The sequence below is a fragment of the Colossoma macropomum genome, unplaced genomic scaffold (genome assembly GCF_904425465.1).
Source record: "Colossoma macropomum unplaced genomic scaffold, Colossoma_macropomum, whole genome shotgun sequence".
Classification (NCBI taxonomy): Eukaryota; Metazoa; Chordata; class Actinopteri; order Characiformes; family Serrasalmidae; genus Colossoma; species Colossoma macropomum.
This window is the reverse complement of record NW_023494800.1, coordinates 17,823,215-17,843,635: the sequence shown is the minus strand read 5'-3', so window position 1 is coordinate 17,843,635 and position 20,421 is coordinate 17,823,215. Positions and strand designations below refer to the sequence as shown.

The 20,421-nt window shown below is 37.9% G+C and overlaps 1 protein-coding gene and 3 non-coding genes across 5 annotated transcripts; all 4 read right to left on the bottom strand.

Moving 5' to 3' along the window:
• Positions 1–4,183: 4,183 nt before the first annotated feature.
• Positions 4,184–4,255, bottom strand: trnad-guc. The gene has a single exon. It is a non-coding gene; the product is annotated as a tRNA-Asp (tRNA).
• A 292-nt stretch (positions 4,256–4,547) lies between these two features.
• Positions 4,548–4,619, bottom strand: trnad-guc. Its single transcript has one exon. It is a non-coding gene; the product is annotated as a tRNA-Asp (tRNA).
• Positions 4,620–9,428: 4,809 nt separating this feature from the next.
• Positions 9,429–20,099, bottom strand: zgc:152891 (uncharacterized protein LOC767741 homolog). 2 transcript variants are annotated; one of them, XM_036588142.1, is made up of 15 exons: positions 19,762–20,099; positions 18,063–18,229; positions 17,227–17,440; positions 16,810–16,891; positions 16,620–16,709; positions 16,337–16,452; positions 16,035–16,207; positions 14,416–14,559; positions 13,951–14,154; positions 13,641–13,727; positions 13,094–13,263; positions 12,867–12,988; positions 12,416–12,516; positions 10,235–10,405; positions 9,429–9,844 (listed from the first exon to the last, which is right to left on the bottom strand). In XM_036588142.1, the coding sequence occupies exons 2-15, from the start codon at positions 18,207–18,209 to the stop codon at positions 9,665–9,667; spliced, it is 2,001 nt and encodes a 666-aa protein (XP_036444035.1). In that variant the 5' UTR covers positions 18,210–18,229; positions 19,762–20,099; the 3' UTR covers positions 9,429–9,664. The 2 variants fall into 2 exon arrangements, with proteins under 2 accessions (XP_036444035.1, XP_036444037.1); XM_036588144.1 differs by lacking the exon at positions 19,762–20,099 and adding an exon at positions 19,192–19,497.
• trnae-cuc lies at positions 20,032–20,103 on the bottom strand. Its single transcript has one exon. It is a non-coding gene; the product is annotated as a tRNA-Glu (tRNA).
• Between the last annotated feature and the right edge of the window lie 318 nt (positions 20,104–20,421).

Below are 20,421 nucleotides of genomic sequence, written 5' to 3'. Positions count from 1 at the left end.
TTTTAATCCTTTTTGGTCCAAAATAGCACGTATACCCCAGACCTACTCTTAGGGCAAAGTGTTATTTTCCTGACGTCAAGCCCAGGCACAAAGACCTTCTTTCTTGCAAAGAGATCTTATGTCATCCCACTTTAATATAAATAGACTTAACCCAATTACTAGGTTAATACAACTGACTGGATTTTTGTTTTTGTAACAAATAAGGACAAACAGCTCACTTGTGACTAGTAACTGCAAGTCAGACATCAGATAGATCAAATCATTACACATGGAACATTATGCATGTAATAGAATATAACTGCTTACAAATGTTTGGTTTTTACAACTTTTGAAAATAAATACTGGCAGGCCTTCAGTCACTCTAGAGCTAGACTGGAACAACTGACTCATTTCATTTTCACACTGTTGATTTTGAATTGTTAACAGGGGCAAATCAGGGGTAAATTCAGGCTAAAAACTGTGTAGTGCACACTTCTATATCTAGCAATTCCCTGACTGAAAAAGGCTTTCCAATAGTGTGGCCTATTTAAACACAGATTTTTTTGGTGGAATTCCCCTTTAACAGGCCACAACACAAGGCATGGTTTTACTGTATATATGCATTTCTCATTACACTGTGAGGGACTGGCAGACTTAATACCAACAAACACTGAAGAATCAGTACTGGGACTGTTCAACCTCATTCTTTAGAGAATGTTCTTGCATGCATCGCTTAAATTGCACTGCACCTTATCCTTGGTAAATTTCTGTTAATTGTGTTGTTCTTGTTAAATAAGTTCAGTGAAAGTGCATGAATGTTGTTTCATGGCCATCAAGAAGATCCCCCATGCTCATTCATAATACTGTAGCCTAGTTACTGCTTATAGGCTTCTTTAAGATCATAAAAGATACAGATTCACAACAGTGTCCACTTAGCTATTAACTACATCCTCATTAACCTAGTTCAGAAATCTAATGTTAAAAGCCAGCAAACTTCATCACATTCACTTTGGTTCTTGGTTTGTGCTAGAAAATCAGATCAACTAAAAAATTAGGCTATGCACATTCATTACCATTTATGAAAATGAAAACAATATATTTTAATATCATTCAAGAAACTTTGTACGTAAGAATATTATTATATTCTCATATTTCTGTTTGGACTTTGACTTATTCTGTATATCTACAACACTAAATTATTTTAATATTCTCTCAGCAGACTCTGTAGACATTCAAATACCAAAGTTCCTGTTGATGTATTTCTATAGGTTTCCTATGTTACCAAATTAGAAAGACCCAAATATGATTTAACCATTTAAGTTACTCTATTCTGGGAAAAAAACATAAATAAGCAGAAAATCATAAAAAAATGATAAAAATTTGAAATAATTTGCTGCTAGTCCTAGTTTTAAGCATGCATGCTCTGTCTTCCACATCACATTTCACTCCTACTGTGTACAGAAAACTGAATAGGAGCAGATAGAACAAACTGTTTATTCGCAGCTTTGATTGGATATAATCTGGTTAAAAGCCTAGTTTTACTTAGAAGAGGGTCAAAATAAAGCAAGTGTGATGAAAAGAGCCAAAGTATAGCTTAGTCATATAAATACACAATTTTGGCCCATTTCTAATTTTCAGTCTTCTATTTGCATCATTAGATTTAGCTGGTCTTTTGTATTAAAAAATTGGCAAAAGCAATTCCATACTGCCATGATTTAGCTAAACGCAACTTCCACTGGCATTTATAAGCACAAAAACATCAATCCGCACAGAACCTCTGTGACTAATGGAACAGTACAGTGCAGTATAGATTGACCTCAATTTGAAAAACCACACTAATCAGTAATACAGTTGCAATGGTTTTAATACTGTATCAAAAAAATGAAACGCAATGTTTATAAAGTATATAATTAGAGATCTGTAGAATCAACACATTTCTGAAACATAAAATATTGAAAAAAAATCTGGAACTCAGATTTGAAAATCTTATCAAACCCCTATTAACCCTTTAGACCCAACAGTGGCCTTTGCCAGATGATGTGTTTTTCCTGTTATGACCATGGATGGCTGTAATTTCCTGTAGTGAATTCTGACAGAAAGCAGAATAACTACAGAAACCTTTGGTACAAATGACATTTTAGATCATCAGATTTTTAGCTTTTTAATCAAAATGTTCATGTTCCATCACAAGTACCATAACGGACATATAGTAAGTGAACATAATTCTATTTCAGTATCTATGACTTTTCAGGCTTTGACACCAAATTGCATCAGTTTATAGCGACAGTTAATAGCCAATAAGAATCAACTAAAGCAGTTAGCTAGAATGATTTCTCGTTTAACAAAGTCAGACAAACTTGTATTTGCCAATTGCCATTGGTGTTCCTTTTGGTTATTATTTTAACATTTTTGGAAAACGTGTCTTACCAACAGTCTTTCGTAGAAACAGAGAAGCTTATGAAATTGTAGCTTTATTTTTAGGCTAAGTATGCAGCCTTTAGCTACATGGGTATAACTTTTTTCCCCCATTTTTGCCTAGTAAGCCATTGCTTTCATCGTTAAGAAACGATGGTGTTAACATTATTAGTTGTTGTAGTCAATTTTGAAGGAACACATTTTTATTACGTACTTGCAATATTACAATTACAAAGTGGCAACACTAACCATTAAAAAGAAATCACAGTTTGTTTAAAACGGTGATCAGCCCCAAACTTTGAAGATGTCTATGAATCCACTAAAGTGTTGTAGAATTCTGCTGGGGTCTGGAGGGTTAATACAAGTTTAGATTCTTACTGAACGAAATAGAAGGACACTACGTTTTGACAAAAGCAAATCATACTTCAACAAGGCAGCATACTCACTGCTATCAAGATTTGATTTGGGCAACTTGCTAGTGTTTTACCTCATGGTCTCATTACTGCCATTTCATCTGTTTCACAATCAAAGCTCTGCAGTCCTGATGGCAGAGAAGCACAACACAATCTCACTACATTCCAAGCTTTCTGTTCTCTCCTAGTGCAAGTAAATATTTTGTAACTACATTTTGAACAAAAATGTTTTCTCCTGCCATTAGGCATGACAATTTTGCCACTTACCACTGTATAATAAAACTGTACCATGTATGTCAAGATGAATAAATTATATAAAACTGTGTGTATATATTTTTTTTAATTTTCAGTTGAATTCTCTCATCCTTATGTGAAGACATTACATTTCAATCTCCCTGTGACCTGTATGTTCTTTTACGTACTTTGTAATTGAAAAATGTTCTCCATTGAGGACAGATGTGTGTGGCTGTCTAAAGGAGTCAGTAGTACATGTGCTTTAAGAAAGATGACATCCATATCTGTAAACTTGTTTTACAGGAGAAGCACATACAAAATTGTTATGACGTTCACATTTTATTTATGAAAGTTTATTTAAACCTATCAAAGATGCAGTAATTTAACACTTGTGACACCACGAGCAGCCAGTTTATAGTATTTTAGTTTACAGTGTTTCCCACCAGAGAAAAGCAAAACAGCATACGCCTTTAGGCCAACAACAAAACGTATTACTTTATTTGTTCTATCTACGCACAATCCCTAGCACTGCCAGCTAGAGTTGTTTGTTCATTAGTAAGGCAGCGTACACTCAGCTTACGCCACATGGTATCGGATGTTGGCACTGGTGAATTTTTTTATGTTTATGAGTAAATGAGCATTGAGAATTATTATGGATGCATTCCTAACAAATAGCATACAAGAACATCATTTTGCCACAAACTACCTCCTTTTCAAGGAGGTCAGTTTTAAAAGAAAAAAATAGGTAGTGCTACTAGTTACAAATAGCAGGGAAAAGAAATTATACAATAAACAAACAAATTGTAGCCAAAGCCATTTCAAAATGACATGGCAGGTTATCTTGTATGAGAATATTTTGTAGCTTACCAGAAAAAGGTGTCTTTTTGGTTTCTTGGGAAAAGAAAAGAAAATATGAAACAGAAATCTGTGTTTTAAATAATTAAAAAAAATCAATATGTAGCAATAATTGTCCTGATTTATCAATTTTTCAAATTGAGTGAAAAAGCCCTAACGTATTAGTCCCAAATTACTCTGCCTCTGAGAAAGTTCATTTAAACCTATTAAAGGTGTTTTAAAGGAGACAGAAATGCCTGAATTTAAAGAGAACAGAATCACTTCCAAAACGACAAAAGACATCAGGACTCCCCGTCGGGGAATCGAACCCCGGTCTCCCGCGTGACAGGCGGGGATACTTACCACTATACTAACGAGGAGGACCTATTCCTCAACCTGAAAAACAAGGCCCATAAGAGTGAAACCACCTGAGGTCGCGCCATTTCACACCCACAGAGCGAAACGTAGTCAGACCTCGGAGGTGTAAAAACGCTCGTAGGCACCGATATCCGGTTGTGTTACAGCGACCAATGCAACAGATAAAGCCCAGCGTTAAACCATTTACAACCTTTTAAATGAATACCTTAAATCATTACAATAGAAACACTGGAGAAAACAAAGGACCAACACAATGATTTCAACATGTCAGTTATATAATTAGAAAAATGTGAACTCCCCGTCGGGGAATCGAACCCCGGTCTCCCGCGTGACAGGCGGGGATACTTACCACTATACTAACGAGGAGAACCTGGCGCGGCTCTCACCAGAAGCAGTTATGAAAATGGAGCCTGGACAATTACGCGATCAAGCAACTTTAAACGGCTGGCATTCAGTCGATCAACAGCTTCAGTAGCCTGGTCACTTCAGGATACACTGACAGAGCAACATTTTGTACCGTGGCCTGAAGATCGGGTCGAGGCATAGGAGGATGAGGATCAAGACTGTTCTCTGATCAGCAAGTGAGACGAGTTCAGCAGCTCCAATGGCTACAGCTTCACTGAGCTGCTCATCAGCTGTTCAGTGAACATCTCCAAGCTAAAGCTTAAAGTATTTGTTGACTAAAGATGCATCTACTGAGGTAAGCCGATGTTGGCTTCGTATTTGCCAACTTGCGAAATTTGTTCTATGTTTAGGGTGAATAAGAAGCTGACTTGAACCTGATATATATGTATGAGTTTATTATTTAAGAGCTTAAGCAGTTTTTAGTTCTTATAAAATATCACACACTGGAATGCTCTGAACTCTGGAGAAATGCACATTATACGTATCCAGTCCATCAATCTAGCTAATCTTCTACTCGTAGCGTTTTTTTCTAGAGGCTGCATCTAAAGCAACTACGCATCTTTTCATCTTTTTCATGGTCACTCTGGCCTATTTTGCTTGTTTTCTATCCACCTGCAGGGTTGTTGCTGCAGTAAGAGTGAGGAGACAAGCTTTGTCAGAGCACAGTCAGAGTTGCAGCTTGCATACCAACATGGTGACATGGTCTCCTGAATGATGTAATCCAATACTATGAATTGACAGCATAACAACTTTTTCTCTTTTTTTTCAGTTTTTAGCGGTGTGTGGTGAAAACTGGCTTTGCTCACGTCAGCTGTCATATTGGCTGACGCAAGAGTAAAGATACTTGTCAAATGTAGCTCCTTACCAGAATGACTGATGGGAGATGAGCTGCTGTCTGATGTAGATGTCCATGCAGTGCAGATGCAGCTGCGCCTCCACTGAACTGAAACAGCACCAAGAAACTCTAAGAGATATAAAAAACAAAAAGTTATGGGCTATGGAAACTTCTTAGGCCCACATAAAAATAACACTGCATTATCCAAGCCCTGTTGCTTGGCAACCAAGTAACTACATTTCTTGGCAGAGAAATGTTTTTTGTGATTAAACTGTTTATTAAACTTATGTATTGTATCATATTGAAGTTGTTGCCATTTCCTAAAAGTAATATGCCGGTGGACTTGCGTTGTGCTTAACACTACCCCTTGGTAAATTGAAGTAGTGCATCGCAAGTTTGCATTTACACTGCTCTGGCGTATCAATGCTCTGCAACTCATTCAGGGTTGCCAGATTCCTTCTATAGTTTCCAGCCACAAATGTTCAAAACCGGCCAAAATGCATTAAAAAGCCATGCAAAAAATACACATCAAAGACCATCTAAGGTCATATTATCCACAATTTGAAATAATACAGTATTTAACCAACATGATATTGATAATAGGTTTCTTACATTATATTATTTGCTGCTGTCGTACCTTAAAAAATTTGCAGATTCAGGTATTCAGGCATTCAGGTATTCATCAGAAGGTTGTATATACCAGATGGTTAACTAGTAAATACAACTTCACTTTGCTCGGTTGCTCATTCATAGATACACCCACTACATGAAATTTACACACAATGTAAAGGGCAACAGGCTTTTTTGAATTATGTCAAAAACTGAACAATGACAAAAATGGAGATGGGTTTTGTTCCGACAGCAGCTATACATACATACATACATACATACATACATACATATACACTATATGGACATATATGGATATATCTCCTAATAATTTAATTTTGTTGTTTCAGCCACCTGTAGACACCTATTGCTAACAGGTGGGTAAAAGTAAGCACGTAGTCTTGCAGTCTCGATAGACAAACACTAGCAGATGAATGGGTCACAGGACGCCACCTTTGCCACAAGTCAGTTTGTGAAATTTCTGTCCTGCTAGATCTGCCCCAATCAACTGTAAGTGCTATAATTGTGAAATGGAGGCAGTTAAGATCAACAACAGCTTAACCACGAAGCGGTAGACCCTGCGAACTCACAGAGCAGGTCCACAGAGTGCTGAAGCGCACAGTGCCTATCCTCTGTTGAATCACTCACTAAAGAATGTGAAATTGCCTCTGGAAGCAACATTAGCAAAAGATCTTCATGAAAAGGGTTTCCATGGTCGTGAAGCTACACACAAGCCTATCAAAATGCACAATGCCAAGCTTCGGGGGGTGTGGTGTAAAGCACACCGCGCTATGGGAACGTATTCTGTGGAGTGACAAATTGCATTTCTCTCTGGCAGTCTGATGGACAAGTCTGGGTTTGGCAAATGCCAGGAAAATGTTACCTGCTTGACTGCATTATGCCAAGTGTAAAGTTTGGTGGAGGCGGGATAATGCTACGGGGTTGTTTTTCAGGGGCTGGCCTAGGCCCCTTAGTTCCAGTGAAGGGAAATCTTAATGCTTCAGCATAACAAGACATTTTGGATAACTGCATCCTTCCAACTTTGTGGGAACAGTTTGGGGACAGTCCTTTTCTGTTTCAGCATGACTGCACCCCAGGGCCCAAAGCAAGGTCCATAAAGGCATAGTTGGGTGAGTCTGGTGTGGAAGAACTTTACTGGCCTGCACAGAGCCCTGACCTCAACCCTATGAAACACCTTTGGGATGAACTAGAATGGAGACTAAGCCAGGCCCTCTCGCCCAACATCAATGTCTGACCTCACAAATGCTCTTCTGAATGAATGGGCAAAAGCTCCCACAGACACACTCCAAAATCTTGCAAGAGTGGAAGCTGTTATAGTTGCAAAGTGGGAAACAACTCCATATTAATACTTTTGTCCATATAATGTGTGTGTGTGTCATCATACATGAAGAGTCAAGTATCTTATATATATATATATATATATATATATATATATATATATATATATATATATATATACATACATACATACATACATACATACATACATATATATATAATCCCGAGTTTACGAGTTGTAAATACGACTCTGTCGGCTGTTTAAGCACAAGTTACAGGTGGAGAAAATGGTATTTCCCAGGTTCTGATACCCCAACGCAGCGTTACACCCATTACTTTAACATGTAAACCGCTGATGTCGATCGCGACCGGTACAGATGGGCGGGTCAAATGTCTTCCTCTCAACAGGAGTGACTAAAATGTGTCAGTCAGTTTTGATTACTGACTGGATGTGGGGAGAAGTCTGGCCTATTCAAACTTAAGCTGCATTATTAAGTAAAGTTTGTTAATTTAATATACATTTTTTAAACACGCCAAAATAATGTCAAATTTTGTCCACTCACCACAGTTTTCACTCGCCAAGTCCAACCCAAATCCGCCCAATTTGGCGGGAAACCGCCCAATCTGACAACACTGATCTCATTCGTTTTCAATGCAGCTGGTGTTTGCGTGATTCTTGTCTGCGGCTCAAAGTACGAATATTAGTTCCGCTTTTGAAACGTTCCCTCCAAAATCTAAAATTCGAGCGGGAAAATGATCGGCTGGCTGACAATAAACCGAAATGACTGATGTGGTAACCATCGACCTAAATCCTAATCTTTCCGAACTCAACCTTAATAACGTTTTGGAAAATATTAGTTTAATGATGCATACTATGTTGACTTTATTTGTATTATAGAAGCCTTATAACATAGCAAGACTACATTTCAGTTGGATTTTCGCAGGAACTCCCTCGGAACACCGACCTGCATCCAGTTGAAAGGGTGGTGATGCGCTCATGTCCGTCCAAACGCCGGAGCAACGCAGTAATCCTCATCGTATTCTTGCAAATCCACCTGTATGTCAAAGGAATGAACAGCCAGCCGCAGCGTGAAATCTATAAAAACCCACCAAGTGCTAATTAGCTGCTCTGTCCAGCACTGATTGGCCAGCTAGTTAAGGGTCTTGCCCTGTAGTGGTTGGCTAAGAGTGACAACAGTCGCTAACGCTGCGTGGCCAACTGGGCTAAGAAGCCAGTGTTTATATTATTTGAACTGATAGTAATCCACTGTACTTAACATTAATATTCTGAGTGACTGATATCATTTAACCTTGAAAGTATGACTGATTAAATTTACCCAGAATGTAATGGGACAGACCCAGGTGCTCAGCAACACTCTAAAAAAATTAAGGTAACCAAACCTTTTTTTTTTGCATAATGCCACAGAAGAGCCATGTTGGTTCTCTAAATAACCTTTAAATGTGTGGTTCTGTAAGGACCTGTTTTTCTAAACAAGATGTATGAGTGTGAAGATCCACATAATGTGAAGGTTCTTGGAAGAACCCTTAACCTTTTAGAATTTAACCTCAGGGGCCTGCAGAAAGAGGCTAAATTGTTAAAGGCCCATAACATTGTGTGAAGGTTCTTTAAATCTCAAAAGGTTCTTCATGCTCACACATTTTGTTTACAGAAATGGTTCTTCTATGGCAACACTTGAGGAACAATTTGTAGTATAAGGTTACAAAATATTTACAATATTTTTGGACACTTAATATTGTAAAATAAATGCTATTATCTAGGCTACATTAATGTGTGACTTTTGCAGTGTTCAAACAGAGCAAATATTAGGCCTGTGTAACTGAGGGTAGAGCACCTGGAGCTTTGTCATGCTTATTTCACAGTTTTAGTTTTGCCATTATCTACTTTATTTCAAGAAAGAATATCCAGTGAACTATCTTGCATTTAACCTTGAAATGATCTTGAATTATATTAAAAGAGTGCGTGCATACTGATTGTCCATTTTTATGAAATTTTATTTTTTTTTTATGTATGATTACATCAGTTTTCCATATGTACACTCATTGTTGCATGATTCATAAACAGGATCACAGAACTGTAGCCAAGCTGCATAGCTGGGAAACTACTTATTCATATAACATTTACCTTGAATTTAAACTTGTATTTTGTATTCGTATTTTGGGGGGTCTTGTGGGAAATTGGAAAAAAGAGCATACTGTATTATAAGCGTATTATTAAAAAATGAAAGCACATAAAGTAATGCGTTCAAATAGCCACACTGTTTTCAATGTTAATGGGGGAGAGATAGGGGTACGGAAGCTCCATTTTGCTGTTCCTCTTGGTGATGTCCTCATCGATGGCTCTCAGCTCTTTCTGTACTGTCTCTACAAGCTTGCAAACATCACCGCTGCTAAAGTACTGCTCACGGTAATGGCACAAGGGCACCTATCATGGAATGAACAACAACATGGATATTATCAACACTATTCCAGTAAAATCCCAAGCTTGAAATAAAAGCCATTTATAGAGCTAGATCAGTGTAAAAGAAGCTTCTCACCGGGGTCAGGACACTACGTATCTTTTAGATACATTTTATCAGTAAATTGATCTCATCATTACCATTATGTATATGTGCATCATAGACCCACTGGTCTAATAATGGTAATGATGAGATTAACATAATAATAAGCATCTTACTTATTTGTATGGATCCTGCCTTTTGGCTCACCCTGTATAACAAAAGAACTGCTCAAAAGTCTGCCTACTAATCACTGATTAACATATACACTCAAAGCAACACAAGCTCTAAGACAGAGAAGTCATGACTACACTCACATAGTCAGCAGCAGGCTGTGACAGTAGTAACAGTATGGTGAGCACGCTGCAGGTTGAGTTAATATCCGGGAGAAAAGACAGAAGCTCTTCCTCAGTCACTGACCCTTTGACCTGAGGAGGGGGGCGTGACATCACAGCTGGGCAGTTTGGTATCCACAGGTTGAAGTCCACCTGAATTTTTCATAAACAGAGGCATAGTACAGTAATAATATATTAAAGGAATAATTCAGGGAATAATCTAATTTACGCCTTTTTCCACTTAGAAATGTAGTCGCTCAGCCAAGACGTGTTTGGTGTCCAAATTTTAGACTTGCTAGGCTAATAGTGTTAACACACATTGGAACTCAATAGTCACCCAAACCGTATCCACAAATATAATAACAATAAACCTATCAAAATGAGGTGTTGCATTCCATTTCGCAAAAACAGAACAAAGAAATCTACATATCGTCCTGGTACGTTACCATCGATTTCGTATTGATGCAAACACATGCACGCTGTGGCAAACTAACTAGCAAGAGAGACATTCAGTAAAGTTACAGTGCAAAATCTCTGCATATACGGTGATCATATTTCACAAAGATGATTACAAAGAAGAACTCCAAAAGGATGTTCTGAAATCTACAGCTGCAGCACATAAGTTTTTATGGATGACATTTCAAGTAAGTGAATCCGAGGTAAATGCTGTCTGCTTTTTTTTTTTGTGCTCACTCTCATGCTACATCTACGCTCTAAATAGTGACGTGTTAAATAACAACACACTTACTTATGTTACCCGTTTTAACACTTCTTGTGCCATATTGTTATCTGATTTAACACATTCTGTGTTAAAAGTTACACAAAATGTGTCATCTGTAACTGGGTACAGACATATTTCAACACATTTTGTGCCTAAAGTAACTCAAAATGTGTTGTCTCTAACGAAACACACTGATATGCCTAGTTAGAGACCGAATGTTTTGTTTAACATATCTGTTTTTGGAGTGTACACTCTTAAAGACAGTTCTTCAAGGCTTCTTTAGTAAACACAATAATGAACCATGCACACTGAAAGATCAGTTTCTGTGCTTAAAGGATCCTTTGCATGGTGAAATGGTTCTTCAGATTGATGGAGAATGTGCTATTTATGGTTCTTTATAAAACCTTTTTGAAAATGGTTCTATATAGCACCAAAAAAGGTTCTTCTATTGTTACAATGTCAAGTGTTTAACAATAGAAGAACCCTTTTTGTTGTCTTTAAGAACCATCTTTTTTTCCATCCAGGATGTGATCTGAGCAGGTTGAGAGAAGTTTTGGGCATTTATTTTTTTGGGGGTGTAAAAGTTTGTCCTTCAGTTCTAAACTAAAGTAGCAAAATTTTTATCCTAGTGTGTGTGAATTAACCTTGTGTCAACAATCAGAGGTTAAAAGTCTAAACCCAGGTTAGGTTGTGAGCTTGACCTGGCTGTTAAAGCATGGTAATATTCATCAAGGAAACATACCATACATCAGTGAAGCAAAAATGCTTCTTTGTGCACTCTTAAGCAGGCTGTCTCTGAATACTGTGGTGATGGGGTGGAGCTTCCCAGCATTCCTTGTGGTTTTGTTAGTTTTTGTTCATTAGCTTTGATCTTTTCTTTTACTTGTTTTGGTATTTTAACTATAATGATGTTTTGTGGTTTAGTTAACCAGCTTATGCTGGAATGTGATAATAAAAAGGTATTTGGTTACTACAATCTTTGTGGTCTTAACAACTGGAATAAGTGCATGTACCTGTGGTAAACTGATGTTCACTGATGATGTAACAGTATTTATGAATGTTTGTGCTTTTGCTACCAGAAACTAGACAGATAGATTTGTCACGTTTAACTATATATTTTCTGGTTATACTATATAAGGTACCAACACTGAAGGCCCTCAGACAACTGTGGGTACACGACAGAGCACATATGAATTGTACATTATAAATACAGGGGTTCTACAAAAAAAATGGCACGAATACAGTAATGTACTGTATTTACAGTAAAGTATGATAATTTTATAATACAGTATTAGTACTATAAATATACACTAAATTACCATACAAAATGCCACTAGTAAATCACTGCAAGGTATCACTATTTTTTTACAGCCTGATAAGCACTGGCCATTTTTATATTCAGAAGTCATCTCTGTACATTCATTATAGCAAAGAGAACACACCTGTGAAAAGTTGACAGCTGCATGCAGTGCCGAGCAGGAGAAAATCACCATGGTGATAAACTTGCACAGTTCTGCGGTGGTCTGAAATGACTGTGGAAAACCTGGGAGAAATGTTTAGTTGGGTGACTTACAGATATTCAGTCAGATATACTGACTGGTGATTATGGCACATGGTAACTGTATATTGTCGTCATCACATCAAAGCCTTGTAACCATTTTTTAAACACCTTTTACAAAACGTTAATTGCGCTACACATTGTTTTCATGATGAATGGACCAGTAGAAATGGTCCAACGTTACATTTTATTATTATTTCACATTAATCTCATTACATGAATGTACATTAAAATTAAGAACACTTCATCCATCACCCATGAAGTTACCATTTTAGAGATACAAGGTTCTTTTATGGCAGTGATTCACAATTTTGTTATCAAATTTAGTGTTTCACCTGTGTGAGTAAAGCTAAGCAACCCCTCAGTGAAGATCTCTTGGATCCAGCTCTGTAGCTCACAGTCCTGTTGGATATCCTGGTCACTATTGTAATAGAGGTCCACCCAGCTCACCACAAACCTGCCAAGAACATGCATCAAAGACATACACATACTCCAATTGATATCAGTGCCACATTAGTGAAGGTGGGATTGAACTATCATGTAGCTAAATCTCTTAAAGCACCTGTGAAGGGCATTCCACACCCTAAGAGCATCTTGTGCATAGTAACAGTTGGCTAGTTTGTCCAGTCCTCTCTCTTTCAGGTCATCTGGGACACACATTGAAGTGTAGCGTAGTTGGTCTGTGCCCCGAGCAAGCAGAAGGGGTGCAGCCTTCAGGCCGCAGCCTATGGCCTAATGTAAAGAAGATAAATTGAGTTCACTGGTAAACAAATGAGCAGTTCTGGTCAGAAGTCCAGCAGTCTACAACTACTAACACATTTGCTTAAACAGACACTTGCCTTATTCTACCTTTCACACATATGTAACTGTCTTGTGAAAATACCTTATTAGGGTTATTTTTGAATGATCTATTACCTAAAACAAAAACACATAGTGGAACATATATCCCAATGGGGATTTCCCAATGTGGATTTTCCAAGCTCTAATTTCTCCATAATATCAAATAATATCAAAACTGTTTTTTTTACAACCCACAAGACTGACACAACACTACACATACACTCCCACAGATTTAAATCAGCAGAGTTATGGAATATAAAGATATCAACCTTGTCAAATACTCCATTAGCGGCTAGAAGAGAGGTTCGAGCCTGGATATTGATCTGGAGACAGGTCTTTACATGAGGCATCAGAAGCTAAAAAAGAAGTGTAAAGAAAGATCCAAACACATATTACAACCATAAACAAATTTAATGAGTATTACCCACATCATTAATATAACAAATCCTGTCTATTTACAGTTGCACCCAATCACAGGGTAGAGTTCATAATAGTTCTACAACTTAGAATAGTTAAAATATTCTTTGCAGACTGCATCTTTTAGTAGCATCATGGTGCTGGGTACTTCTTCCTACATACCTGGTGCAGAGGGTGTATTTCCGGTAACCTCCTGAGAGTAGCCACGCAGCACATTTCTCCTATCATGTGAGTACGCAGGAAATGAGAGAGCAGCTGGTGAACGTGGAAATCTGAGTTACGGACCCACATCTTTGCTAACAGCCAGTCAGGTTCAGGGTCGGAAGGCAGGAACAGAGGGTTCTGTGGACCAGCAGTCCTCTGGAGCTAGTATCAAAGAAGCAGGAGGCTAATTTACTCAAAAACATCAGATTATTAATTCTTACAGTATCTGACTTTGTTGATAAATTGCCTAAGACTCAATAACAGCCAATTAAAAGATGTGCTGCACAATGATTCATTTGAAAGTGAATCACATTGTTTGGTATTCAATTTTCTCCCACTTCAGAGCTGCGAGTATTGACACATGCTTTAGTCGTAATATGTCTGTAACTAATCTTATTAAATGATTGGTTACAATATACACACCTGGATAGCAATGGGCTTCAGCTGTCCATGTTGGTTGTAGTGCAGAAGGCACAGGGGAGCAGCCAGGTACGTCTGTTTGCCGTTGATGACATTACCAGGCAACTGATCAAGTATCTCATAGTCCAGGAGAAATATAGCTCCTCTCTATTGTGCAAATAAATCACATAGAAATATTACACTGAAATTTGCAATTACATATTAACTTCAATGTGAAAAAGAATTAACACATCTAAATGTTTTAAAATATGTAATTTGTATTCAATGTTCAATGTATTCAATGTTCGTTTTATAAAGTGTTTAATATTCCATATGATTCAATTTCATTAACAAATCTGATTATTCTGGCTATCAATTACATTAAAATGCTGTAGAAAATTACTTTATTTGTGATGTGTGCATAGTGGTGCAAAAAACCTTATAGCTCCATTTTTTATGTTTTTTTTCACATGAATTTAAAATACCATCTGCCCTTTACACTGCGTCAAAAACGTCATGATAAACAGACCAATAGAAATGCTCCAAAATGACTTAAAATCTTGTTACATTAACTTATATTGAATGTTAAGAGAGTTTTTTCCTTCTCTGTAAAGTTTTGTTTTTTTTGGGAACAAGGTTTGGTTCTGGCAGTGACTACATAGGCATATATATATATAAGGATTAGGGTTGGTCTCACTATTGCTGATACTCAGTCTTTGAAGTGTTAAACTCTGTACAATGCTCATTCTCTTGGCCCCCTAGAGGCTGTGCCCTTGAAAGGCCTTATGTATGGCCCTCTATATGGACTATTCTACCCAATCAGTTCAAACTGTGGTCCAACAGTAACAAAACAATAACAAAAAATAACTATTCAGACCTTAGATATTTACAAGGATTATTAAGTAATAAGCTAAATATATACAAATTCATCATTTACAGGGTACTTTCTATTGAGAGGCTGTTCCTAAATTTCAACTTGTGAAAATAATACATTTTCAATGCTCTTTTTTTAAAGATCTTTTTATTTTCTTGAATTTGTTCTTGAATTTAGTTTTATTCCATATGTAGAGCCTTATTTTAGCCAGACCCACGCATTTTATTTGAGGAAGTGAGAATGCACTGCTGTCCAGTTCTTGTGATGTAATGAAAAATATTCTGATTTTATGTGTGTGCAACTGTTCAAAGATGTGTCTATGAAACATCTGGTAAAGTTGCGGCAGAGTTATGGTAGCGCCGAAATGGAATGGTTAATCTTTTTTTTTAATAAACTAGACATAATTAAGGTATAAAGTCACTCAAAGCAGGTTTAGTCAGTTAAAAGTCTGAAATGTGTTTTAAACTCTGACTTTGAACCAATTTGGTAAAATGATCCATATTGTCAACCGCAGTCTTGTAGTCAGAAAGTTGTCATCATTGGTCAGCTTCTGACTACAAGACTGCTGTTGACAAGATTATGTTTGGGTAGTGGACCATTCTCAGGAACAGCAACATTGCTGGAGTTTTATCCAAGTCAGTGTCACTGACTAGTTTGAGAGTGCCACCTAAAAACATCCAGGCAAATGAGTTGACCACTGATGAAGTGATAGATAATGGGTAAACTGACATGAGCTGTATATCAGAAAAACTGAGCTACAAACACATACTTCCATCTCCTGCTCCAGAGACGAACCCACAGGCAGGAAATCCCTCAGCATCTCAGACGTAACAGGTAGGTTAGGTGGAAGGCTACGGATCTGTCTGATCTGTAGGGGATTGCATCCATTAAGGCACTGATAACCAAAGAAGGTGTCATCTCTCCAATGTGCCTGAACATACCCTGAAAACAAAGCACAAGAGAAAAATAAACACAGAGTAGTAGTAATTCTAGAGGTGTGATGGTGTCATATTATTTGCATTGGGGTTATTAGTAAAGCAGATAAGACAAAACCGTCTCTGTCTGGCGTACTAGCAACTGCATTATCTTTTCCATTGTGGATGAACAGGATCCCCAGCTCTTCCAGAGTGCTCCAAGGTTCTGCTCTGTCCGTAAACCCTCTAAGATAACTTAAGTTGGTACCCGGGCTGGGAGACAGACACAAGAACTTTATCACTGACGACCAAAAAAGTGCTGCAATACTCTCTTGGAAGAACAAAAATAAATAAACCATATTGAAAACATGCTGACTTTTCCGCTGCACAGACCTTCTTGGAGAAATATGTCTAGTCGTATGTGTCAGATGTAGGTTTACCTTTGTCGAGTGTAGCTCAAATTGGGGCCAAGGGATTGTGAGCTGGTCATATCTATACAACGAATGCCACCTTCAGCAAAGGTGCTCCATCTACAGTAAAAAAAAAATAAACAAGCTGAACACTAATTCTTGTGTGCAAGAGTGGTTTGAAGAGCAGCGGTTTGAGTGTGAAAGTGGCCTGATGTCATACCTGATATGTTGTTGTTTTGTCTGCAGCTCCCTGGCTCTGTGCTCTCTCAGTATCTGCAGATTTTCCCCCTTCAGCAGGCACACTAATGGTAATGAAAGAAGCAGACAAAAGGAAACGAGAGATAATGTTTTAAAAGGCAAAAAAACAACGATACTATTTCAGGGCTTCAGATCCAACTTCCTTGTTTAATTTGTTTATTGTTACCCTCTGCTTCCTGTTTATTTCCATGTTTAGATATCAGTGACTTCTCTAGGCACTACAACATTCTAGCATTATCAAAGATCATGTGTCATAGGCTTATTTTGGGTGTTCTTTAGTAATTCCTTAGAGTTACCACTGTGAATCATGCATAATTAACCTGACTGTAAGGCAAGAAAAAAAAAAAACAGCTCGGCATGGAAGTGACACACAGCTTGCCTCTATTGCTGCGAAGCTCAACATCACCATCTGCAGTCCTGATCCACTTGTTGCAGGGGAAGTGCTCCACCTCTGCAGCGTCAGCACTCCGCTTCAGCTGCACGTCCAGACAGTGCCAGTTCAGATTGGGAAAGCCAGGCTGAGCCTCAAGACGCAAACGCACCAGAACCACTGTGCCAACCTCCTTTTCAGGCTTGACCACAACAGTGCAGGTCTATATCAAAGAGAAGAAAGATGATTAAACCAAATACATGCATCAGCAGTGTAACTAAGATCTTATTGGTCCCAGTGCAAAAAAACAGTTTACGCCCTCCCAAATAAAAACTGTCAGTGACTAAAAAACAACATCTTAAAGAGGAATTCCCCCAAAAATCAATTATTAAGATGAAAACAAACTCATTCTGAGTGCTAAATGCTTGAAATGAGATGGAGCACTACAGCAAGACTTATTGAGTCTGATTTTGGTGATAAGAACCAGGGTTTGCAATGTCTACAACACAAATATAGTCATTTTATTTACAATCCAAAACGACCAGGGAAACTACACATCTTCTGAAGTTTTTTTATTTATGGTTGCATCTTAATGATTTAATCATACAGACATTCTGAAAAATTTGCAGAATTCCCCTTTAACCAGTTTGGTGCTCTTATTTTGAGATTCAAGTAATTATTGTGCCTAGCAATGAGTACATAAATAGCAGGGTGCAGTACAGATGTGAAGCACTTGCTGGTAGTTATGTCACCAAGAAAAACCAAGACTTTGCTCTCTTTTGTGTTAGCCTGATCCAAAGTCAGCGAGAAAATGTGCATTTTTAAAAACAAATTGAAGGACTTACTGAGCCAGGCAGGAGGCACTGTCCATCTGGAACTACTCTCACTGGTGGACATTCACACTGAGAACCGATCAGTGAGACCCAAAGGGTGTTATATGATCCTGCGAGAGGCCCAGGTGAAGTTCGAATTGTCACATGAAATCCCTCCATTTGACTTCACGTCAACACCTCTAAAATATGAAAGACAGAAATTATGTACATCCTAATCTACATCCTAATGTACATCCGGATTTCTGCATAAACACCTACAAATATGTAATCAATTATAACCTGGCAGGTCTTACAGTTTTTTAGATCAATGTATGATTGCTCCTATAAGCTAGGATCAGTTGGAAATTAATTTTATTCATACCCTAGAAACAATCCGGAATACCATCATTTGCATATAGAGCTGACAAGAGAGACCCACATTTGAATTGTAAATAACACATGCATTTCATCAAACAACATACACAAAGGGCTACTGAAAAACATTAAGGTGAAAAATAGCAAATCTAACAGGTTTCAACTAAACTATAAAGTGGGACTATTGTTGAACTCTTGAAGTTGTACTACTTTACCCAGTTAATTTAATCATTAGATTCAGTGGCGCAGGTTTCATTTCAGCTCTGTGGGGATGCACTGGTCATACCACTTGAGTTGTTTTATACGATTATCAGTTTTAAGCATGTTACATTAAAAATGTGTCATTAAACAGTAATTCAATATGCGAAAAAATATTAACCTTAAACATTTCATATTACTATAATTATATTTGAATAGTCTTGCTGAAGTATCAGTCTACCTGTCACCAGAATTATTCACATTTATAATGCAGATCAATAACAGTGCGGTAACTGGCACTTTATTAACTTTATTAACATTAGTGTTACTGTTCATCAACCTCAGGTCTAGAAACGTGGGTTATAATTATATGCACTTTAATATTGCTGTACTTATTATGACAATATACTTCTTAACCAAGAGCTTTTTCCCCGTCAAGCATAAATAAGAGATGCAAGTATCAGGATGAAAATAATAATTGATCTATTTTGGACCTATATATAAAAAACATATTAAACAACTGAAACATATAGGTAAAGCTGTTATACTGTTCAATGTAATCCACTGTATGTCCTGAAAACTTGCTTACCTGGTTGTGTATTCAAGTCTATTAAGATGCTGAGTTGGTTAACCAAGAACTGAGGAGTATATCTGACTGATTTTCTGATTTTTCTGCAGTTCATAAACTCCTGACACCCACATTTTGCCTTTGATGCACAAAAAGATCTGATATCAGACTTCCTTTGGTGATATTAGGCTTCCTTTACTTCATCACCGTTTACACACACGCATATCTCTGATCTAACACAGATAAGGGTATATGTTAGGGGGCTGAGAGAGAGAATCGCATGGAGAGAGCTAAAACAGCACTTCATCTACTTCAGCTAATTAAATGCCTTTAGACTGAGACTCAGCCGGACGTTTTACCGTTTGGTCGGCAAGACCAACAACGAAGCTCAAAACTGGACATCATTAAAGCGTGTGTTACCCAGATAAGCAATAGCAACACAGTGTTAAAAAGCAAGACCTAAGGGATAAAACGTTATTGTGGGGACAATTCAGTCTCTTCCTAACGCTGAAGCGAGCATGCCCCGACACGCCAACCCCAAATATATGCTTTGATTCCATCTAGTACACTAGAGTAGGTGAAGTGACTAACCTGCTGTAATGCTGGCAGTCTCGGTTGTACGATGTGACTCTCCTGTACTCTCCTGAGCTCTGCACTGAGTGTGTGGGTGGGTGAGCATACTTTATACACTCTTCCTGTATCCCGAGTTATATGACCTTTATGAATATAGTTGCTTCATTTTCCTACCACGGATCGACTGTGGTGTGACGCTTTTTGACGATCAGACAGACCCAGCGATTCCCACTGTGTGCTACGACATCCTAAACGTTTTCGTCCACCCGAAAATATCGCAAAACGTCATTCCCTGACCGGGAATCGAACCCGGGCCGCGGCGGTGAGAGCGCCGAATCCTAACCACTAGACCACCAGGGAGAGCTATACAGCGCTGATAAGACAGACATTATAAAGGTAAAGTCACATAAGCCGATAATTTGTTAGTCTTACTAAAATGAGCGAAATGCAGGAGCTCTAACTGCTCTACCGTGAGAAGAGATCAGAGCACTCCTGGGATGTGCTGGTCATGATCCAGCAGTCACATGAAACCACTCAATTAAACTTAACTGTTACTGCCCCAAGACTCTAATAATAACACAACTTTGTAGCGTTAAATGACTTAAAAAACAATGTTTCATCCAACTCCATGGTCTAATGTTGCTTAAAGATAGAGGTAACATTAGTATCCTTTATCGT